Source organism: Rhinoderma darwinii, chromosome 12, assembly GCF_050947455.1.
Source record: "Rhinoderma darwinii isolate aRhiDar2 chromosome 12, aRhiDar2.hap1, whole genome shotgun sequence".
Lineage (NCBI taxonomy): Eukaryota > Metazoa > Chordata > Amphibia > Anura > Rhinodermatidae > Rhinoderma > Rhinoderma darwinii.
In genome coordinates, this window is record NC_134698.1 from 53,326,005 (window position 1) to 53,351,181 (window position 25,177).

The following is a 25,177-nucleotide window of genomic DNA, read 5'->3' on the forward strand; positions in this document are numbered from 1 at the left end:
GTTAAGGCTTCCATATGTCAGGAAATAAAAAAATATGCGGTTGTGCAGATCAGAGGGGAACATTTCATTTGTTTCAAGAGGCAATTTATCGGGGCCCTAAAATTAGGGAACCAGGAAGGGGAGGGCCCAAAAATATCTGCTAGAAGCGAGGGCGCCCGTATTATACCAGGACAACACTTCCTAGCAAAATTCCCCAAACTGCAAAGGTGCGGAGTGTGGACCAGAAGGGGGATAAGTAAAGACACCGTTTATCAGTGCGACACCGGCCTGGGCAGAAAGGATTGCTTCACAGCGTAACACACGTCTGTGGATTATTTTATTGTTTACCCCGTTATTATACCCCTTGACTATGCCCCTGATGCACTCTGCCCAGTTTACATATGCCCCCACATTATAAACTGAAATACCAGTAATACTCAAACAAAATCTACACTTCAAAAGCCAAATGGTGCTCCCACCCATCTGAGCCCTACAGCGTGCCCAAACAGCAGTTTACTTCCACATATATGGCACCGCCATACCCGGGAGAACCCTTTTAACAATTTTTGGGGTGTGTGGCTCCAGTGGCATAAGCTGGGCACTACATATTTGCCACTGAATTGGCATATCTGGGGAAAAATTTTACTTTTTACTTTGCACCATCAGCAGCGCAATCATATATGGCAAAGACCTATGGGGTGAAAATGCTCACTACACTTAATAAATGTCTTAAGGGGTGTAGTTTCTAAAATGGGGTCACTTCTGGGGGGTTTCATTTATTATTTCCCATCTGAGCCTCTGCAATTATGAACCAATTCTGTGTAAATCGCCAAATTAGGCCTCAATTTCGCATGGTACTCTCTCACTCCTGAGCCCTGTCAAATATCCAGGCAAAAGATTAGTGCCCCATGTAGGTTGATTCTAAAACCGGGAAACACAGCATAATAATTGGTGAGCGTCTTGTTATGGTGGCACAAGCTGGGCACCACATATTGGAATATCTATGGAAAAATCCAATTTTCACTCTGCAATATCGAGTGCACACTAATTTATGCAAAACACCTGCGGGGTTAACCTGCTCACTACACCCCTAGGTGTATGCCTTGAGGGGTGTAGTTTCCAAAATGGGGTCACTTTTGGGGGGTTTCCACTGTTTTGGTCCCACAGGGGTTTTGCAAATGCTACGTCGTGACCAGAAACCAATTCAGCAAAATCTGGACTCCGAAAGGCAAATGGCTCTCCTTCCCTTCTAAGCCCTGCCGTGTGTCCAAAAATGCAAAAATGAGTTTATAACCACATATGGGGTATTGCTGAACAAATGTTGGGGTTCTTTTTCTCCTTTTTATTTTTTGTGAAAATGTAAAAAATTAAATTTTTATTTTCACTGCCCAATTCAAATAAAATCTATGAAACCCCTGTGGGGTCAATATGCTCAGTACACCCCTAGATTAGTTCCTCAAGGGGTGTAGTATCACAAATGGAGTCCCTTTTGGGTAGTTTCCACTGTACTGGTACCTTAGGGGCTTTGCAAAAGCGACATGGTGTCAAGAGACTAATCCAGTCAAATCTGTGCGCCAAAAGCCGCTCCTTCTCTTCTAATCCTCGCCATGTGCCCAAACAGCAGTTTATGACCACATATGGGGTATTTCCATACTCCAGAGAAATTGCTTTACAAATGTTGGGGATCTTTTTTTCCTTTATTTGTTGAGAGAATTAAACCTTTTGAGCTAAATCTATGTCTTATTTAAGAAAAGGGATTGTTTTTATTTTCACTGCCCAATTCTAATAAATTACATGAAACACCTGTGGGGTCAAAATGATCACTACACCCATAGATAAATACCTCAAGGGGTGTAGTTTCCTAAATGGAGTCACCTTTTTGGGCGTTTTCACTGTTTTGGTCCCTCAGGTGCTTTACAAATGTGACATGGCCTCCGCAAACCATTCCTGCTAAATTTGAGCTCCAAAAGCCAAATGGCGCCTTTCCCTTCTGAGCCCTGCCGTGTGTCCAAACAGCTGTTTATTGCCACATTTTGGGTACTGTTTTACTTGGGAGAAATAGCTTTAAAAATTTTGCAGTGCTTTTTCTTCTTTAGTCCGTGTGGAAATGAGAAAAAATTGGCTAAACCTACATTTTCTTTGAAAGAATGTAGATTTTCATTTTCACGTCCTACTTCCAACAATTTCTGCAAAAAACCTGCGGCGTCAAAATGCTACCTATACCCCTAGATAATTTCCTTAAGGGGTGTAGTTTCCAAAATGGGGCCACTTGTGGGGGGTTTCCACTGTTTTGGTCCCTCAGAGGCTTTGCAAATGCGACATGGCCTCCGCAAACCATTCCTGCTAAATTTGAGCTCCAAAAGCCAAATGACGCTCTTTCCCTCCTGAGCCCTGCCGTGTGTCCAAACAGCCGTTTGTTTACCTCATATGGGGTACTGTTTTACTTGGGAGAAATTGTTTTACAAATTTTGCGGTGCTTTTTCTCCTTTAGTCCTTGTGGAAATTAGAAAAAATTAGATAAACCTACATTTTCTATGAAAGGATGTAGATTTCCATTTTCAAGGCCTAATTCCAATCATTTCTGCAATAAACCTGTAGGGTCAAAATGCTCAGTATACCCCTAGATAATTTCCTTAAGGGGTGTAGTTTCCAAAATGAAGTCACTTTTGGGGGATTTCCACTGTTTTGGCATCGTAAGAGCCCTTCAAACCCGACATGGTGCCTAAAATATATTCTAATAAAAAAAAAACAAAAAAAAAAAAGAGTCCCCAAAATCCACTAGGTGCTCCTTTGCTTCTGAGGCCGGTGCATCAGTCCATTGGCACACTAGGGCTACATGTGGGATATTTCCTAAAACTGCAGAACCTGGGCAATAAATTTTGAGTTGCGTTTCTCTGTTAAAGCTCTGTGTTACAAAAAAAATGGATTAAAAGTGAATTTCTGCTACAACAAAAAATGAAATTTGTAAATTTCACCTCTACTTTGGTTTAATTCCTGTGAAATGTCTAAAGGGTTAAGAAACGTTCTAAATGCTGTTTTGAATATGAGGGGTGAAGTTTTTAAAATAGGGTGACTTTTTGGAGGTTTCTAATATAGAACGCCCTAAAAGCCACTTCACAACTGAACTGGCCCCTGTAAAAAATAGCCTTTTGAAAATTTCTTGAAAATGTGAGGAATTTCTGCTAAAGTTCTAAGCCTTGTAACGTCCTAAAACTATGTCAATCTAATGTAGACATGTGGGGATGTTAACCAGCGACTATTTTGTGTGGTATAACTGCCTGTTTTACAAGCAGATACATTTAAATTTAGAAAAATGCCTTTTGCAATTTTTTGCTAAATTTTGGTGTTTTTCACAATGAAATACTGAATGTATCGGGCAAATTTTGCCAATAACAAAGTCCAATGTGTCACGAGAAAACAGTCTCAGAATCTCTTGGATAGGTAAAAGCATTCCGAAGTTATTTCCACATAAAGTGAAACATGTCAGATTTGAAAAATGAGGCTCTGTCAGGAAGGTCAAAAGTGGCTAAAGAGGGAAGGGGTTAAAAGGGAAAAAAGGAGGGAGGGGAAGTGAATGACTGATGCCAGCATACATAGGCTATTAATAGATGAGGTCAGGACCCAGAGTCCAATGATATCCTGTCAGGTTAGGGAAGTCCTTGGGCCATAGCAAGGTGAGTCCTATAACTACCAGATAGAATCAAATATCTCTTGAGTGTTATGAATCTTGGCAGTAAGGTGTTCCATAGGTTTGACATCTGTGATACGGTGGTTTAAGGGCTATGCAAACCTTTTTGAAAGGCAAATTATAATTATTTTTTTAAATAAAATTATGTATTGGTGTGTTTGGTGCAACTTTGCAAATACTTTTTATTATTAATAAGCCATTCTACTTTTTTAGATACAGCTGCTCTTTGTTCTCTATACAGATCAGCTGTATCTAGCGCCATTCACTGAATCAGTCAGTCCCACGGACCTGACTGGTTCAGTAACAGCGGGTCCTGCGTGTTATGAACTTAGATGTGATAGTTTACAGGTGGACACGGATAGGAAAAAAAAACAGGAATTTCGCCATTCCTTTTTGCGTTTTTTTTTTTTTTCTTTTTTGCGGGAAAACATTTTATTTTATTGGTACCATTTTTGAGTACATATGACTTTTTGATGCGACACCCCGCTCATCCACTGCAAACCCCCCCTCCTCTACTGGGGGGGGGGGGGTTGATGCTCTCTCTACTACTGGGGGGGGGGGGGTTGATGGTCTCTCTACTACTGGGGGGGGGGGTTGATGGTCTCTCTACTACTGGGGGGGGGGTTGATGGTCTCTCTACTGCTGGGGGGGGGGCTGATGGTCTCTCTACTACTGGGGGGGTGGGGGGGGGGCTGATGGTCTCTACTGGGGGGGGGCTGATGGTCTCTACTGGGGGGGGGGCTGATGGTCTCTACTGGGGGGGGGGCTGATGGTCTCTACTGGGGGGGGCTGATGGTCTCTCTACGGGGGGGGCTGATGGTCTCTCTACGGGGGGGGCTGATGGTCTCTCTACGGGGGGGGCTGATGGTCTCTCTACGGGGGGGGGCTGATGGTCTCTCTACGGGGGGGGCTGATGGTCTCTCTACGGGGGGGGGCTGATGGTCTCTCTACGGGGGGGGGGGCTGATGGTCTCTACTGGGGGGGGGGGCCTGATGGTCTCTCTACGGGGGGGGCTGATGGTCTCTCTACGGGGGGGGCTGATGGTCTCTCTACGGGGGGGGGGCTGATGGTCTCTCTACTGGGGGGGGGGCTGATGGTCTCTCTACTGGGGGGGGCTGATGGTCTCTACTGGGGGGGGGCTGATGGTCTCTCTACTGGGGGGGGGGCTGATGGTCTCTACTGGGGGGGGGGGGCCTGATGGTCTCTCTACTTGGGGGGGGGGGGCTGATGGTGCTTGAGTGGTTTCTGCCTCTGACCTCCCATTGAAATTAATAGGAGGCAGAAAAAAACCTGCGGTGCTCGTTTGCAGTGTTTTTTGCCTGCAAAAAACACCGCCAAAAAATGCGTTAAATGCCGCTGTCCATTCAAAATCTGCCCCAAAATTCCTAAAAGAATCTTGAGGCAGATTTTTTTTTTTTTCTGGCTTGCTTTTTTGTCGTTTTGTGAACCATATTTGGTAGGGGTGCCCTGAGAATTTTTATTTTTTCTAGGGGTGCCTCGTGCTTGAAAAGGTTGTGAAACTCTGCCCTAGAGGCAGTCCTGGAGGCCTTTGTAAGACCCCCAGCTGCTATTAAAACAATCAACTCGTGTGTGTGCAAATGGGGTGGGGGAGCCCCCACCCTCTAAAACTACTTAGATGCAGCAGTCGTTATTGACCGCCGCATCGAAGGGGGTAAACGGGCAGGGTTGATGCTGATTCTGGTCCCGCTTGCTAGAGCAGGTCTTCTCCAAGCCCTCAGCTAGCTCCGGTATCTGAGAGCAGGTAGCTTTTACTCCTCCCTGACGGCGCTGCTTTGTTCTGATGCAGCGCCATAAAAAGGCTACTGCATCAGAATAAAGCCAGTTAGTTTCCGCCGTAAAAACACTTATGGATGCTCACTAAATGGTTAACGGGAATGTGTGTTAAAAATCGTATTGTTTAAATCAAGTTTTTCTTAGACTTTTTTTTTTTTCATGATCTATATTCAAAAAAAAAAAAAATTATCCCAAAATCTTGTCAATTTTACTCTGGCCACTGAGCCTCACCATAGACGAACTTCCTGTTCTGTAGAGATCACTTCTCAGCAGTCATTTCATTATGATCACAGGAAGAATTGCAATGATGGGTAACTCCTCTGTATGGATAACACGAGACCCACCGCTGACAATAGGTGATGGTCTGGGGAGGCGGGATCTTTCTCAGACATGTCAGAGGACGATCATCTAGATGGTGAGGTGGCAAATGGGCATAGTGGTGTGGCTGACAAGTGCGGTTTTCCCTTATGTACAGCAGCCTGTGCCGTGGCCCATGTATAAAAGGAGAACTGTTCCTGTGTGCCTTGCTTTCTTTTGTTGCAAGCCCCAGGTCTGAAACCGGGGAGGGTTGCCTGGAGCAGCTTACTAAGGAAGGTGGGCTGCGTTCAGGGTACCTGGAAGAGTAAAGGTCGCCGCGAGCTTTAGAAGCAATTGTACTTCTCAGGGAGTGTTATTGAAAGCCACTTACTGTGGTGGACATCTTGGATTGCGGCCCATCGGAGATATAACCCGCCTTAAGATAGTGATCCAAAGTGTCCAGAGGCCGGGAGTTCCCTGAATCGCGAGAGGAGACAGCAGGGGGTTTTGGGCAGGATCTTTTCGCCATAAGCGCTGTGTGGAAGATTGTCAGCTAACTAATATAGCAGCGATGGTACGGAGCTCAGGCTTTACAGGTCTGATGCAATCAATTTTTGGACACGCCTTTTTTTTTTTTTTTTTTAATTTAAGCAAATTACATTTTACAGCAAAATATAGAACAATGAAATGAACATAGTTTAACTCCTTAACATTTGTCGTAATTGTGCATGATTGGCAAGTTGTATCTGCATTTTCTCGTACAGTTAAAACAGGCCGTGGTTTTAAGCCTGCGCCATCAGCCACTTGTGGCAGCTGTATATTACAGCTCACGCCCTTCTGTAAATTCAGGGACCGGAGCTAGTTCAGACCTGTGCCGATTAACCCCTTAGATTCTGCTGTTAACCCCTTCCCCCTGCTTGCATTCTGGGCCCTAATGACCAAGCCATTTTTTTTAGTTTTTCCTTCGTCACATTCCAAGAGCTATAACTTATTTTTATTTTTGCGTCGACATAGCTGTATAAGGTCTTGTTTTTTGCGGGACAAGTTGTACTTTTTAACAGCACCATTTTGGGGTACATATAATTTGTTCATTAAGTTTTTTTCTTTAGAAGAAAACCTGAAATTTCGCCACTCTTTTTTGCGCCTTAAATCTACGTCGTTTACCGTGTAGTATAAATAACACTAACTTTATTCAGCGGGTTGTTACGATTGCAAAGATACCAAATTTGTGTAGATTTTTTTGTTTTTGTTTTACTACTTGCACAGTAAAAACACTTTTTCAAAATTATTTGTTTTTGTGTCTCCATATTTGAAGAGCCATAACCATTTTATTGTTCCGCCGATGCAGTTGTATGAGGGCTTTTTTTTGCGGGACGACTTGAAGTTTTTATTGAGAGTAGATGCGACTTTTTGATCACTTTTTATCACATATTTTTTTAAAGTCAGGTTTAACAGAAAACAGCAATTTTTCCATTGTTTTTTATTTAATTTTTTACGGCGTTTACCGTGCGGGTTAATCAAAGTAACGGCTTTATAATCGGTCGTTACGGACATGGCGTTACCAAATATGCGTAACTTTTTTGCTTTATTGTGTTTTTTTAATAGTAAAGCATTTTGTAAGGGAAAAAAAATGGGTTTTTGATTATTTTTTTCACATTTTTTTTAATTAACTTTATTCAACTTTTTTTTAATTTTTAATAGTCCCACTAGGGGACTTCACTATGCGATCATCCGATCACTATTATAATACACTGCAATACTTTTGTGTTGCAGTGTATTACTGCCTGTCTGTTTAAAACAGACAGGCATCTGCTAGGCCATGCCTCCGGCATGATCTAGCAGGCATTCATTACAGGCAGACCTGGGGGCCTTTATTAGGCCCCCGGCTGCCATTGGAGACAGACGCTCGGTGATCTTATCGACTGGAGGCCTAAAAATGGCCTTCGGGTCTGCCCTGTATGAAAGCCTATTAGGCCCTGCCAGAGGCGTGACTTAATAGGCATCCCATCAGTGTAAAAAGATATGTTTATCTCTCGCGGTAAATGATGTACACAAACCCCTCATATGCACTATTTGCAGTTTACTATGAGGCTGTGGGACCCGACCTATGTGGGGATCCTTTTTCTGTGGGTAATGTTACAGCCAATGTACTTATTTTTAACGATTTTGTCTATTTTTCGCTAATAATGGCTCATGTGTGATTTTCTTATATAGGTGTTCATATTCGTATATCACACCGTTCACTTGAGTTGCTATATGCATGTATTAGCCCAAATATCTTAGTAGGTGTTATCCTAACAAATAATGCCAGAATTGCTGTTTTTGATCACCTTGCCCTACAAAAATTGGAATAAAAATTGACCAAGAAGTTGCATGTATCCAAAAATAGAACTGATAAAAACTACAGCTTGTCTGGCAAAAAAACAAGCCCTCACACAGCTCAGCCGACGGAAACATTTACGTTATGGATCTCAGAAGATGGCGAAATATAAAAAAAATACATCCTCGTTAAAAAAAAATATATTTTTTATTGTGGAAAAAGTTTTACAATTTTAAAACTATAAACTTTGTTATCGCTGGAATCTTACTGACCCGCAGAATAAAGTTGAGATGTCATTTATAACGCACAGTGAAAGCTGAAAAAAAACAAAATTATACCAGAATTGCTGGTTTTCTTGAAGTCCTAAAACTCAAAGAATATATAGATCAATTTGGTATTCCCATAATCTAATTGACCTGCGGAATCAAATGAACATATAATTTATATAGCACGGTGAATGGCCAGTGTTTTGTTTTTGTTTTTTTTTTTGTTTTTTTTTTTTTATTACTTTGCCTCTCAGAAATAATTCCCTAAAAAATTAAGAATGTTCAAAAAATTTCAACAAAGTAGACCTATGGTAAAGGTTTATTAGTAACCATTTTGTGCGGTCTAAGTAGCTGTCTTACAACCAGAGAAAATCAAATTAGGAGAAATGCTAACTTTTAAATGTGAATTGTTTCAAATCTTTAATTCTTGGTGTTTTTCACAATGACTGTATTGACCAAAATTTACCACCAACATAAAGTACAATGTGTCGTGTGAGAGCGGTCTCCGAATCCCTTGAATAAGGCCTCATGTACACGACAGTAGTGTTTTTCTGGTCCGCAAATTCCAGGACCGTGTTCCGTGAAATGTCCTCCGCAGTTCATCCGTATGTAATCCGCAGTTCATCGGTATGTAATCCGCAAAATGCGGATAAAAAAAAAAAGCCTAGGTAAAACAGGATGACGACAGAACTCATTCCCGGTCGTCGCCTAGCAACACTTCCGCAAACTGCGGTTGACACACGGAGGTGTACCCGCATTTTCCACGGGCCCATTGACTTCTATGGGCATGTCCGCATCGAATTTGCGGGCCGTAATAAGACATGTCCTGAGTTTCTGCGGCACGGATTTGCGGACATGCGGAGACCCGTGAAAACACGGATAGTGTGTATGGGCCCATAGAAATGAATGGGTCCGCAATTCTCCCGTGGATTTGCGGGGGAATTGCGGACGCAAAAACACGTTCGTGTGCATGGGGCCTTAGTAAAAGCATTCCAAAGTTATCACATAAGGTGAGACAAAATGCTGTCAGGAAGGTGAAAACTGGTTGTGGCGGCAAGGTGTAAAATAAAGTGCCACCTAATATATAGCTGCTGATTTTATGTAAAATGTATTATTGTATGTAGTTCCTAACACTCCAATCCTTTCACTTGAAACATAGAAAGGAAGAGCAAAATGATTTGGACACAAGCGCTGAGAATAAAGATGCTGAGCAGGGAGGCCAGTATGTGGCTGAAGATGAAGAAGGGATGGCACCTGGAAGCAAGAAAAGAAAAAGTAAATTATTTAGAAAATCCTATGCAATATTAATATACATTTTTATATTCCTATTGTAAATACATCCATAATCAAATTGGGCTTTTATGTAAATTTTAGTCTGTCCTCCCATGTTTACTTGGAAGCAATAGAATCTAGATTGTTGATTAACCTTATGTCTGATTAATATTATTGTTCACATTACTAAAGTTCCTGATTTGTATTGCACAAATCTTCTCTATAAAACACAATGCACCCAATAGCAGGATTTTTAAACAGATGCTGTGCAGCTTATATTCAGGTTTATGGACAAACATTTGTTCTTTTGCGGAGTTAGTAATTTAAAGCGTACCTGTCATTTTTATAACTTGTTTCATAAATCAGTAGTACATGTAAATACAAATAGCATTTTCCTCACCCTCCAGCAGTCTATGGCCCCCGTTTTCCTGCCTGTAGACTATCTATAATGTTCAGACACGGCGGATGTGTTTTGCCACATATCTCACCCCTTGCAACTGGTAAAATACATGGCAAATCCATGACATTGCAGGCATGCAGTGGATTTTAAAATCTGCAGCATGTCCTCAAATGTGTAGTAGAAAAATCTGGGTGAAGGGGATTTTGTAAAACCCTATACACAAGCATTGTACTGTAAAATTGGTGCAGATTATTTCCAGTTGGGGCCTTGAACATTAAATCAGAGTTTGTCTATTTGGGCTTTAAATATAATCATACTTTTTCCCTTTTTGTATTATTAAAGGGGGATTCCCCTAATAATCATTTATCCCTTATCCACAGGATATCCGAGCACTAGATCCGGCAGCCCCATAGAAATTTATTGGAGCGGTGGCCAAGCATGCGCAGTACCGCTCCACTCACAAAGGGAACTCGGGAACCTCCGTTCTTTGGATCGGTCGGGGTCCCATCGGTTGGACCCTCACTGATCAGACCTTTATCACCTATCCTGTGAATAGTTGATAAATGATAATTATAGTAAAACCCCTTTAAGAATATTACCAACCATGTTTTCCTTGTTTGCTTACACCTCATAGGTCAGAGCGAGAAAAATATAGATTCCCTGGGAAAGAAAGAGGCTTCAACAGTAGATGAAGAACTGAGGCAGAAACAGGAGAAGAAAGAGCAGGAATTGCTGGTTAAGATGCAACATGTCACAGCCTGCACTAACATCATCCCTCTGGGCCGTGACCGATGGTATAGGCGATTCTGGACATTCTTTTCTATTCCAGGACTTTTTGTGGAAGAGGATTATACTGGTATAACTGAGGATATGTTACATCCTCAACCACAGTCTCAAAGAGAGACCGAAAGTAATCCTAAAGTAAATGGTCATGACTCGCCTCTAAAAGATGATGAAGAGGAGAAGTTGGAGCTTCCTAAACCGGTTGACAAGCCAAACCGCTGGAGCTATTACAGCACAGTAGAACAGTTGGAAGAACTGATTGGTTGCTTAAACACACGAGGGTACAGAGAGAGTACACTTAAAGACATGCTAATACAAGAAAAGATGAGGATCTGGCAAAGGCTGAGTAATTTCCCAGCAAATCGTTTCCATATATCAGGTATTACTTTAACACTCTACATTGTAACCTCTAACGTGTCATAGTATGTCATTTTTATGATTCTCTATTAAAGGGTTTGTGCAGGTTAAGCTATTTTTATTCGTTTTGGCCATAAGTTACTATGGTAGCTCCTGTCACAAGTAGCTATTGATGGGGACGAGCGGTTGTTACTCCGATCCTCTGCCGACAGCGATACGATTTTACTTTTTTTAAACCATACGATCAGCAGATGAACGAGCATTTGCTCTTTCATCTGCTGATCGCTGCCCTGCTTACACAGGGCAATTATCGGGAACGAGCGTTATATGAACTCATGTAATACCTGATAATCGTCCAGTGTAAAACCCCCTTCACTCCATACAATGACCACATCACCCAGTCACGTTGCTGCTGATAGATTCAATAGATAATTATCATCTCTAATATTTCCCTTAGCAGGAGAGCTGCAATTTTTTTTTTTTTTTTACGTTTTCAGGACACCGGAATTTAACTTGCCCACGACTGTTTGTTTACTTGTTCATAAGGTCTGCCTAGATGCCCACTCTGTAGAAAAAAACTGTGTTTGCTACAAAACTAAAATGAAAGGCACAGAAGTCAAAGATGATCTCAACCCGTTGGTGGCCACTAATAACACGTTTTCAGGGTGGTCATGAATTAGGCTAGGCCTCCACCTTTTGAAGTCCTGTGCAGGCTGGAGCGGGTGCTCTGCTGTCTTATGACAGCCAGTCTCCTGCTGTAACCGTAACGATTATCCGTTTCTTTAATCGGTTACGGTATCCAAGTGGTTTGTAGAGGGAGGGGGCTCACTCTGTCACCCATTGGTGGCCCGCAAATGCGATTGAGGGATGCCAATGGGTTGCCATGGCACCCCCAGGCCTGCTCTGACCATATGCCTATTAGGCCGTGCCAGATGCATGACTAATTGCCTGTCTGTATACCAAAGAATTATTGCCTGTCAGTGTAGAACGAAGAATAACAAAGCATTATATAAGCGATCAAAAGATCACATAGTGAAGTCCCCTAGTGGAACTGAGCAAATAATTCATTGAAATAAAAATGATATAGTGAGCAGTAAAACAATATTTTTTTTTTTCCATAGAGTATTTTTACGATTGTAGGAGTATACACACTTATAGTATCGCCATGATCTTAATGACCCAAACAACAAAGTTTACATGTTTAAACTGCAAGGTGAACACCCTGAATAAGCGCAAAAAGCAGTGGAATTGCTATTTCCATTGCCCCCCAAAAATTACAAGTTAATCAATGTACCCCCAAAATGGTACATATCATCCTGCAAAAAAACAAGCCATCATATAGCGATATCGACAGAAAAGTTATGGCTCTTGTAAAGCAGCGACACAAAAACAAAGTATTTTGGTACAAAAGTATTTTTTACTGTTCAAAAGTAGTAAAACTTAGTAAAACAAAACTAAACATATGTAATATTTCCATTATCGTACTGACCCATAGAATAAAAATGACATATTTACTGTGTATGACCTAAATTTAAAACACATCGAACAATGGTGCAATTGCTGTTTTTTTTTTCTATTATCCCCCAACAAAAAAGAAGTTCATAAAAGTAAATAAAAAAAAATATGTACCCAAAATGGTGCCATTGAAAAAATACAACTCATACCGCAAACAAACAAGTCCTCATACAGCTATGTCGATGGAAAAATATAAAGGCTATAGCTCTTGGAATACAACGATGGAAAAATGAAAAAAACTGCTTTCTCATTAGGGGCCTGTTCACATCAGCGTTGGGTCCCCCTGATGGAAAAGTCTGATGGAACCTATCGCTGATGTGAACAGGCCATAAGACCTAAAATAGACTGGACACTAAGAGGTTGAAGGGGTATTCTGATTTCAGCAAACAAAGCTTGTTGCAATATAAGAATTAAATAATTTTCTTATATACGTTGTTTCCATTCCTTCCAGTTTGCAGGATCTCTGCTTGCAGTCATTGAACTGGGAACCTACATTGTTTACATTCAGAGGATGAAAAATCTGTCATGGTCATGTACACAGTTGTACAGCTGGAGCTGAGCAGCTTTATGAGCATCACATGACAGGACCGTGTTTTATCCGCTGCATAACCTTTTCTTTATACGATGATTAAGCTTTACTTACTGTAACAGGAATGCCCCTTTTTAAGGATTTAGGTTTTCTTTTTATTTACAGTAGATACTGTTAGTGTGCACCAAATTAATTGTGTCACAAGAAATTAATATTGTGTAAATTATGCACCTATAATTTATTACCAGAGCGGTCTACATTTGTTTCTGTAGACAGCCCACCCCCAACAGATATTAAACCCGGGAGAGGGAGATCGCTGAAAGTGCATGTTCATATACAGACCTCTGCCGAAAAGCAGCTAAAACTCAGACTGTGTGAGCTCCTCCTGGACATTGAAGACCGGATTTACCAGGGCACACTTGGTTGTATTAAGGTATTAATCAAGGCGAATGCTGGATGCAATTCTTAGTTCTCTTCCATCAAAGACAATTTCCACCCAAAATGTAAAAATGCCGTGTTAGTAAATCGGGTCATTTTTGAAAAAGTGACAACAGGAATTACAGGCATTAGTTGTCACTTTTGTGTTAGTTTCTCAGAAACTGATGGTCAAAGGCCAGGAAGTTAAAAGTAGCGGCCAAAGTTTAGCATTCATTTTTAATTTTTTTACAGAAATATTGAAGTTTTCTATTCAGTTGTAGCAAGCATTTTTGCAAATTGACAAAGTAGAATTAGTTTCTCAGAATGTGTTTATTATTTTGCGTACATCAATAAACCAAATGACAGCTGATAATCACTTTTTGAGACGTTCAATCAACTTCCTGTTTTGCAAAAAAATGTTTGCTACAACTGAATAGAAAACCATGGCAAAATTTCTATAAAAACGCTGCATGTATCAATTCTTAACTTTGGCTGCTGCTTTTAACTTCTGAATTTCTATCATGGCTGTTTTTTACATTTTGGCTGGAAATTCTGTTTAAGCATATGTATATGTTGCATACTATTGTAGCATGTCTGACATTCCTACTTTTCCTATACCTTTTACTGGCGGAGAACCTCTCCAAGACATGGGATGACCCTTGTGATATACACTCTAGTAGATCCCTACGTATGTACCATATACAGGTTCTTTCCTATGTCTCAATGTGTTACCCCTATCAGTATAACTGGCGTATCAGGGACTTTCACATTCAAGGTCTAAATTAAAATACTCTGGAATATAAGATGGAGAAATACGGAGTCCTACAACTACAGATAGTTCTGTGTCGGCAGCTACAGTTAATAATTGGTCATCTTCCACCACAAGTTTCAATCTGGCTTTGAGAAAAACAGCTGTAATTTCTGACAGACTGGCTGATAGAGATTTGTTCGCGGCCTTAAAGGGGCTTTCCAGCCAATTAAAATTGATGGCCTATCCTCCGGATAAGCCATCAATAGCTGATGGGTTGGGGTTCGACTCCTAGGACCCCCGCCGATCAGCCGTTTTTGAAGGGGCCACAGCACTTGTATGAGCGCTGCTTCCCCTTAAATTCTTCTTGCTCACTGAATTGTCGACATGCATTTAGCAGAGATTCACGGGTATTAGAAGAATGGGAGAAAAGGCTGCAATACCTGTGAATCGCCACTAAAGCGTGTTGACGATTGACAGTGAGTAGGTAGAAATGAAGGGAAAGCCCCTTCAAAAGAGCTGATCGGCAGGGGTCCCGGGAGTCAGACCCCGACCCATCCGCTATTGATGGCCTATCCTGAGGATAGAACATCCATTTTTATTGCCGGAAACCCCCTTTAAGCTTCACATATGCTTAAAATGGCTGTCTGCCGCATGCTCGTTCGGCCAACATCTATTCCTCCTGACCCCTACATATATATGCATGTTTATCTCAGCCGAGTGTGCATATGTATTTAATGCAGAGGGGAATAAGCCGTTGCCAGTGACATCTGACAGTGGCTTATATTTAGCAGAAACGAAGGATTGGGCATGTTGAAGTCCAACATGCCCGATCCTGCTTTACCCAAACAGCTGCCGTCAGCCGAAAGTCAGATAGCCGCAAGCATATCAGGTAGTCGGCTGGTCCCGTTGAAATTAGCAGCTTTAGCTGACTGTCATCTAGTGGGTATGAGCACCTTTACATCCACAGTTTTTTCAGTGGAGTTTTTAGGCAGTATATTCCCTCGCAACCAGTCTTCTCATTTCACTCAGGTCTTTAATGCATTATAGAATTGAAACAAAACCGATTGGCGGAAAAGGGCCAAGGAGGATTGCTATTTTTTTGTAAAACTAAATGTAAGATGTTCTACACAAACATTTTGCGGTTATGTCACACAAGGGCAACGCCAAATAGTAGGTTTCTAATGCTTTAGCACGACTTATGAGTACAGAACACAGTGTGCGAGTATGGTGTGGCTATAAACTAGTTTTTTTTTCTCGTCCGTGTTATTGGGGTACACGGGTGATAGCTTTGGGTATAGCAGCTGCCCTTGGAGGTGGACACTAAGTAAAAAATTGTTAGCTCCTCCTATCTTGCTATGCCACTCCTGCAGACACTATGCTTATCAGTTTTAGCTTGGTGTCCGTAGGAGGCAGACCTACCCGCTAGGCTAGTCCATCTTTTTTATTTTTCCCTTTTGGGTTGGGAACACATGGTGGACTAGATTATCAGCTGCGTTCCTCTCAACTGTCTCAGTCCCTCTCCTCAGTCTTGCCTGTGATTACATGACGTGTAACTGCCGCATCTCCACTTAGCGAGTGTTGCAGCGCTCTCTCGGGCATCGCCACTTATTTAGACCCCAGCTTAGGGCCTTCCTAGGCCGCATGTTCGGGGCGCAGGGCTTCCTTCCTTCAGGACCCGTTTGCCTGACCAGGCTCTACGCCGTCTTTTGTCCAGCTCTGCTTTTTGCACTTGCGTCATGTGGCCTCTTCTGCCACAAGGAGCGAACATGCGGTCTGGTTGTGCCACAAATACAGACTCCAGCTCCATATTAGGCTGCACCAAGCCACTGCTCCACTGAGGCCTACTAGGCCGCACTCCTTGGGAGTTGTGGCCGGAACCTGCTTCCCCTCTTCCAATTTCCTCCTATTTCGGGTTCTCTAACCCTAGACCTCCTCCCTCTCCCTATTGGTCTTCAGACAGGAGAAGGCAGGTGGCTCTTTTTTTAGATACGGAGAAGGTGTGTTTTTTTCTTTTTTTCTCTCATCTCCAGGTCCAGAGGTTCCTTTTCCTTTCCACTGAACTGCTAGAGAGACCAGCTTGAGATATCCGATTCCAGCGGCGAGAGATCCGGCCTAGTTTCAGTTACTCTTTTTATTTATATTGTCAACTCTAAATAGCAATATGTTACGTTTTGACCCCTCTGAGCCTGGCAGGCAAGGCAGAGTATTCTATCCGTGGCCCCGCATTTTTCCAAGCCCGTCCCGACTATTTACGATAATGGTGTGTGGCAGCAGAAAACCTTCCTAAGTGTCACTGTGTCTGTCATGGCCATCCTGAGTCATCAAGCCAGTCAATGACTCCCTTGAGACTGCACACTGCACCTCAGAAAAAGGCACGCCCCCCCCCCCTCATGGCAGTTCGCCTAAAATAGACCAGGTACCTCGGCCCTCTATACTCCCCGTCCCTTGACTAGGGGTTTGCTGGGAGGTCCCCCATTTTGAATTGGAATTGAAGAGCGCTCCAAAATGGCTGTGATGCTGGACAAGCTTATAAATGTAGTCCAGGAGTCGCTCCATGTCGAGGCCCCTGGAATCTTCGCTACAGCGATGAGGGTATTTTTGTTCTCCCTAAGTTTTTTTTCCTATGCACTCAGACTTTGACTAAGTCTTTTTATAGAGGGGAAGCACCCAGACAGGAGTTTCTCCCACTCCAAACGCCAAAATCAAGCTTTCCAGCTTTGCCGAAGGTTGAACCTTTTTGTTCCTTGTCTGACCAAGCCTACCTCCTATCCCAAGTGTAGACGCTATATTTTTTTAAATAGCCATGGCATCTTGTCTGAAGCCCCCTGCCCCACCAGCAGAATTTGTCGATCTGGGCTGATTAATTTTTTCTCTGCAGGAAAGTGCTCCAGAGTCTTCTTTGGCCGCAGGCAAACTGTGGTGCACTATTGGTTTTACGGTAATGATCTGCCATGCTATTTGGCTCAAAGTTGGGGCAGCTGGTCCAAGTTCCAAGCTTTGTCTCACGGATTTCCTCTGGTCTTTGAGTTTGACAAGGGGACTTCATTGGTCCCGATACGCGTTGTTCTTCAAGACCAAATCAAACCAACCAACTGATGAGTCTGTGACTTTTACAAGATTGGAAACACGATTGGTGTTCATCCGCAGTACTACCTCGATTTTTACCTTCATTTGGTGGGCACTGTTTTCCTGGGCATCTGAACATGGGCATCTTCCCTCTGATGTGAGGCTCCATAAATGCATCCTAGAATTGTCTATGAATTAGCACAACTCCTAAAGGTGAGCCTCCCCTTCTTCAAACCATTCTGGCACCTTTTCTACCGAACGTACTTGCCCTATGTTGCACCATCTCTTTTTTTTTTTGTTTCTCCCAAGCAGTCGCCCATGGGCCCCACCTTACCCTTTATTTTTACCCCAGAACTCCATGAGACTTCAACCTGATACTGAAACCTTGTGAAATCCCTTTCCGGCTTCTCCATGGGAGGCAGACTTTGTGATGGCCATCTCTTTCACCCAACATGTCAGATTTAGCAGTTTCTCCCGCTGCTGTTCATTCCGTTCCCTCCCTGCCAAAGGTGGTCTCTCGCATTTTAGGGAACCGCCTCCTAGTGGCAGCAGTTTTGCCTAACGTCATAATCTGTGTCCCTCAATGGACGTGATGAGAAAAGGATTTTACAGTAAGTAGCAAAAATGCAGATGTAATTTCAATAAAATACTAAGAAACGTGTTACAGTTGAACTTCATAACATGGTGTGGGATTGTTTTTTCCTACGAGAAGTTCATTCTCTGTTTCCATTTGCGTTCAGAGGTTCCGTTGTCTGTTTTGACAGTGCTATTCTTGCCATCAAAATTCCCGAAACCCATTAAAGTGGTTTTCCTATAATCAATATTTATCAGCTGTCCACAGGATAGATGTTTTAGGTCCGCTATATGGACAGAAGTATTGGGACACCTACAGGAGATTTTATGACCCCATTATAAATTCTTTGACCTTAATAGAGTTGGTGTGTCCCCTTTTGCAGCTGAAACAACTTCCACACCATACTCACCCAACCATGAGTGCACAAAGCAAGGTCCATAGTCATGCTGGAACAGAGAAGAGCCTTCCCAAACATTGAAGCGTACAATTGTCCAAAATGTCTCTCTATGCTGAAGCATTAAGATTTCCCTTCACTGGAATTAAGGGGCCTAGGACAACCCCTGAAAAACAACCCCATAGCATTATCCTTCCTCCACCAAACTCTACAATTGGCACGCAGTCAGACCGGTAACCTTCTGACATTCACCAAACCCGTACTCGTCCGTCAAACTGTCAGAGAAACGTAATTCTTCACTCCACAAACACGTTTCCACAGTCCGGGGCAGGCGTGCTTTATACCTGACGCTTGGCATTATGCTTGGTGATGTAAGATGTGCATGCAGCTGCTCCGCTATGGAAACCCATGCCATGAAGCTCCAGGGGCACGATTTTTGTGCGGATGTTAATGCCCCCATAACTGCCCTCCACACAGTATAATGCCCACATAGCTGCCCCAACAGTGCCTGATAAAATTAATATACATACTCCCCTAACCCCCTTCCAACGACGAGTGGCGGTGATCCCTCCAGTCAGTACAACTCTGCGCAGACCGGCACGATAACATCACTGCCTCGCGTCCGGTTATACATAGAGAAGGCAGTAATGTCCCTGCTCTACCATTCACTACCATTGGATTCAACTGCATCTACGTCCTGAAGATGCAGATACATTTTAAACCGGGGGAAAAAAACGCGCAAGATGTCTATTTAACCCCTTAACGCCGAAGGACGGATATATCCGTCCTCAGCAGCTGCTAGTTCGCGCAGGAGGACGGATATATCCGTCCTGTGATCGCGTGGGTACTGACAGTTTACCCACGCGATCAGCGGCAGGAGCACGGCTGTTATACACAGCCTGGCTCCTGCTGCAACTGCCGGAATCGAAGCACGCGCCGATTCCGGCAGTTTAACCCATTAAATGCCGCTGTCAACAGTGACAGCGGCATTTAATGTGTTTGACAGAGGGGGGAACTCCCTCTGTCTCCCGATCGGCGCCCCCGCAAACAAATCGCGGGTCGCCGTCGGGTTTCCATGACAGCCGGGGGTCTAACAAAGACCCCCAGGTCTGTCTTCAGCATCTGCCTGTTAGGCGATGCCAGAGGCATGACCTAACAGGTTGCCTGTCAGTTTTACACTGACAGGCAATAATGCTTTGGTATACGAAGTATACCAAAGCATTATATATGCGATCGGCACATCGCATAGTGAAGTCCCCTGGTGGGACTAAAAAAAAAAAAGTAAAACCGTTAAATAAAGTTTGTGAAAAAAAAAATTAAAAAAATTACAGTCAAAGTCAAATAAAACTACTTTTTTGCCCCAAAAAGTGGTTTTATTTAATAAAACGGTCAAAACAAATCACACATACACATATATGGTATCCCCGCGATCGTAACAACTTGACCAATAAAATGAACACATTAATTAAACCGCCGGATGAACGGCGTCCAAAGAAAACGCAAAAAACAACGGCAAAATTCTCTCTTTTCTCCCATTCCCCCCATAAAAAATAAAATAAAAGTTAATCTATAAGTCCTATGTACCCCAAAATAGTACTAATGAAAACTACACATTGTCCCGCAAAAATCAATCCCACGTACGGCCACATCGACGGAAAAATAAAAAAATTACGCCTCTTGGAACGCGGCGATGCAAAAACAAGTAATTTTTTTCTAAAAGGGTTTTTATTGTGCAAACGTAGAAAAAACATATAAAACCTTTACACATTTGGTATCCCCGTAATCGTGCCGACCCATAGAATAAAGTTAACATGTTATTTACGCTGCATAGTAAACGGCGTAAATTTATAACGTGAAAATTAATGCTGGAATAGCTGCTTATTTTCAATTCTCTCCTAAAATAAAGTTAATAAAAGTTAATCAATATGTTATAAGCATCTAAAAATGGTACAATTACAAAATACAACTCGTCCCGGAAAAAACAAGCCCTTATACGGCTATGTCGACGGAATAAAAAAAGAGTTACGACTCTTGGAATGCGACCGTGGAAAAACAAAAAATAATCCTTGGTCATTAACGTGCAAAATGGCCCGGTCATTAAGGGGTTAATTATGTTGAATTTGTTTTTTGTTTTTATTGCCCAGCCCTAGTCTGTCATAGCTTCATAGAATCGGTTTTGAAACGAATACTGGCGAGACCAGAGTGTGAAAAGAGTCTTCTACTAAAAATCTAGGTTGTTGTGAATACTTTCCAGCTTAATAAACCTATTATTCTGCCCTCTTGTATGTGCATGATTACTGTATTTTGCTGGTTTTGCAGTAATATCCATGTTCTGTGTTTTTTTGATCCAGGTGTCTGACAGGCAGTCATGGAGGGCAGCTCTTGAGAACTTCTCATATGACCATTTGGATAATGAATCAAAGGAAAATGGAACCATGAAACTTCATGAGAATGACATTGAGATGGAAAATGACATAAATCAAAGCAACAAGGACAGGTTGGAGACCTTTAGGAAAAATTATTTATTCGTAAAGATTGCATGCTTAACCTATTGCCATAGAGCCATAATAGTATGGAACTGGTACGAGTTTGTTGTTGCACAGTTCCATATAATTACAGCGCTGATATTGCAAAGGCAAAACAACTTTGCCCACACGATCAGGAGTGGAAGGGCGACTGCCAATCATAGCTGCACTCCACTCGAACTGCAAAGATAAGAGAAACCTCTGCTATTTTAACCGCTTTTATGACATGGTTAATGCTGACCACGGCATAGAAGGGGGGGGGCTGACTGAGCTGAGCACACCATTCCCTGCGACACAATTTCTGCCCATGCAAGGTATAGACAGAGAGCCCAGGGTCCATTAAAGGACCCTAGGGCTATCTTTTAGTTTTTCGAGTTTTTAGGGCATACTTATGGATGTCCTTGCTAACTGCCTGTGTATTTAACAAACAGAATAGCATTCTAGCATATTCGTATATACTAGCATATTACAAAGTTCAGGGGGAAAAAAAAATCGAAAATTTCCCTTTTATGGGATAAAAATAACTAAAAAAATATATAGTAATTTATATCGTATAATTTGAATCGTATTTTTCGGACTATAAGACCCACCTGACTATAAGACCCACCTGACTATAAGACACTCCCAGGTTTTACACCATATTTTATTACTTTTACAAAGAAAAAACTATTTGTTAAAAAAACAAATGTCTGTTCTCCTTCACCACATTCTGAAAGCCATATATCTTTTAATCATTTGACCGGTGTGAGGGCTTATTTTTTTTGCGGGGCGAGCTGTATTTTGTATTGGGCAAGATTTTTTTTGTTCATTTTTTTTTCTTTCCTTTTTATTTTTAAAATTTTTTTTTTTTTTTTTTTTTTTTTGGTGTTAAGGTGACCAAAAAACGATTTTTGTGTTTTTTTTTTTTTTTTGTTTTTTTTTACACTTTTGAGTGTGCGAGTTTAAATAATGGTATATTGTAATAGTTTGGACTTTTACGGACGCAGGGATACCATTTTTGGGGAACAAAAATTAGCAATGTGCTTGGGGAAAAATGACTATTTTTGTTCATTTTTTAAAAAATTATAATTTTTATTTTTTTTTTTTTTTACACATTTTATTAGTCCCTTGGTACAAAACACTGAGATACAAATGTATTTCAGTATATTGTCATTTTTACAGGCTTCTGCCTTCATTAGGCCCCCTGGCTGCCATGACAACCATCAGTGCAACCCGATCGCGTTGAGGGGTAGCTGCTGTGCTGTTGGAGTGGGCCTTCCCCTTTCTAACTGTTCCTAAATCGCGTGGTTGCTATTGACCGTGACATTTAAATAGTTGAACAGCCAGGAACAGCGCGATCGCTGTTCCAGCTTTAGAGCAGCGTGTCCGCTGTAAAACACTGACACCTGCAGTGTATCGAGCGGGGTCAGTGCGTTCCAAAACATCACCCTACCCCGCTACATGATGTTCCAGCAATGTCATGGGTGGAGAAGGGGTTAAAGAGGCTCTGTCACCAGATTTTGCAACCCCTATCTGCTATTGCAGCAGATAGGCGCTGCAATGTAGATAACAGTAACGTTTTTAAGTCGATCTTACCTGCAAACGCTGATGCTGCTGCAGAATCAACTGTAGCCTCTGGTGCCGATGTGGCCGTCACGATGCAGGACCTGTGAGTGACGTCACAGATCTGCACTGTCAGAAGCTGGGCGTTCTGAAGAGAAGAGGATGTTACTTCTCTGCAGAGCGCCCAGCTAGTGAAAGTATTAAAAACGCCCCGATGTACGCACATAATACACGCCCACTTGGACTTTTACTTTTAAACACACCCACTTGGACTTTTGCAAGCCTCATTTGCATAACTACAAAAATGGTCATAACTTGCCCAAAAATGCTCGTTTTTTAAAAATAAAAACGTTACTGTAATCTACATTGCAGCGCCTATCTGCTGCAATAGCAGATAGGGGTTGCAAAATCTGGTGACAGAGCCTCTTTAAGGAAGCGATTAGGTTGAGTCTGGCGCAGCCAGGCCCTTTGACTGTCGACTATAAGGTGCCGTGACTTTTCAGCAAGATTTACTTAAAAATGCACTATTAGATGCAGATTTTAACTTCTGACCTACCTGCGGTTTTAATGCAAATTCTCGGCACCAAATTCCGAAATGTGTGCATTCAGCCTTACCAATCACATTTAAGTTCATAACTAAGGGTCTGTTCACATCAGCGTTCGCTTTCCGTTCAGGGGTACCGTCAGAGGTTTCCGTCGGGGGAACCCCGCAACGGAAAGTGTAAGTGAAACCACAGCTTCCGTTTAGTCACCATTGATATCAATGGTGACGGAAACATCGCTAATGGTTTTCGTTCGTCACCGTTCCGGCAGCTTTCCAGTTTTCAGACGGAATCCATAGCGCAGTCGACTCCGCTATTTATTCCGTCGTCAAAACGGAGACCTGCCGGAATAGTGACGAACGGAAACCATTAGCGATGTTTGCGTCACCACTGATATCAATGTTGACTGAAACGGAAGCTGTGGTTTCACTTTCACTTTCCGTTGTCAGTTGTATCAGCATCGGTTTTTTTTTTGTCTCAGTAATTACAACTGATGCAAAAATGTATGTTGTCATCAGGCTTTCTCACGTTTTTACTACAAAACCATCAGTTGTCGTTAGTTGGCAGTTTTTGCCATCAGTTTTTACCACAATGGTCCACAAAACTAGTCTAGGCTCTGAAAATGTGCCCCTGTATATAGTGCCACACACTCCCTGTAGATAATACCACAGAGCCCTCTGTATATAGTGCCTCACACTCCCCTGTAGGCAGTGCCTCACACTCCCCTGTAGGCAGTGCCTCACACTCCCCTGTAGGCAGTGCCTCACACTCCCCTGTAGGCAGTGCCTCACACTCCCCTGTAGGCAGTGCCTCACACTCCCCTGTAGGCAGTGCCTCACACTCCCCTGTAGGCAGTGCCTCACACTCCCCTGTAGGCAGTGCCTCACACTCCCCTGTAGGCAGTGCCTCACACTCCCCTGTAGGCAGTGCCTCACACTCCCCTGTAGGCAGTGCCTCACACTCCCCTGTAGGCAGTGCCTCACACTCCCCTGTAGGCAGTGCCTCACACTCCCCTGTAGGCAGTGCCTCACACTCCCCTGTAGGCAGTGCCTCACACTCCCCTGTAGGCAGTGCCTCACACTCCCCTGTAGGCAGCATCCACTTCCTGCATCGCTCCGCTTGATGTCTGTCTATATATGGACAGTGGCATGAGAAGCGGAATCCCCGAACACTGGCAACGCTGTGACCGGGGGTTCCACTCAAGGAGAAGCCCCTGTCATCTGTGTCCACTGACGTCACTGGCTTATCTTGGAGTGGAATCCCCGGTCACAGTTTGCAACGCTGTGGACAGGGATTCCCCTTCAGGAGTTTCCCCTGATGTCACTGTCCATATATGGACAGACATCAAGCGGAGCGCTCCAGGAGCGTAATCCCCGACCACACGGGGATTCCGCTCCTTCAGGGAGCTACAGTGGCACTAGTAGATAGCATAGCAGGGAGATAATATAGCAGGGCAGGGAGGTGGCATCGCTACCGCTGTAGCAGCCGCAGTTGCTGCTAGCGGCGCCACTGCCCATGGGGGGTCCCATCGGGCGCCCTCATGCCCGGTGTCGCCGCTAGCAGCCGCTATGGCTTCTACAGTGGCATAGACTCCACTGAGTGAAGAAGTGGCCGGGCGGAAAGATGACTGCTGAGTCGCCGGGTGCTTCAGAAACAAGCAGGTGAAGGGAGCCAGCGCAGCGCCCCCTTCCACCTGCTGGGGTGATGCACCATGTTAAATGGCACAGGTCGCACACACCTAAGGCAGGCCCTGGGTGGGAGGGTAGTCGTCAGGGTCACTGTCTGGAGCGGATTCCCCGGCAATGCTATGATCGGGGATTCCGCTCCTAGCTCACATCCACCTTCCCGCCGGGTGCTGCCGGAAGGTGGATGCGGCAGCACCCAGTGTTCATCTGGCCACCATTAAAATACATAGTGTACGGAGTCGGACCTCCCTGGGAGCCGGAACCAAAAACGCTGCAGGTAACTTTTTTAGATCCCGCTCCCAGGGAGATCCGGCACTGTACGGCGCCACAACTAATGTCCTCCGTGCCAGAACAGATCCCATAGAAACTATGGGATCTGATCTAGCATTTGTTTGCCTCCTGCTTTTCTTCAACACGCCGGAGGTAAACTGAAGCGGACGCCGGACATATGTGATCGATTACAGGTGGCTCCTGTGTGTCA

At 43.2% G+C, this 25,177-nt stretch overlaps 1 protein-coding gene across 2 annotated transcripts in view; it reads left to right on the forward strand.

Moving 5' to 3' along the window:
• Nucleotides 1–25,177, forward strand: part of BAZ1A (bromodomain adjacent to zinc finger domain 1A) — a 98,931-nt gene that overhangs the window by 50,747 nt on the left and 23,007 nt on the right. The window contains exons 17-20 of one of the 2 annotated variants that reach the window (XM_075844149.1): nucleotides 9,504–9,619; nucleotides 10,651–11,178; nucleotides 13,449–13,633; nucleotides 20,754–20,899. In XM_075844149.1, coding sequence (XP_075700264.1) covers nucleotides 9,504–9,619; nucleotides 10,651–11,178; nucleotides 13,449–13,633; nucleotides 20,754–20,899 — 975 coding nt within the window. The remainder of the gene's footprint in view (nucleotides 1–9,503; nucleotides 9,620–10,650; nucleotides 11,179–13,448; nucleotides 13,634–20,753; nucleotides 20,900–25,177) is intronic. The other variant, XM_075844150.1, reaches the window with a different exon arrangement.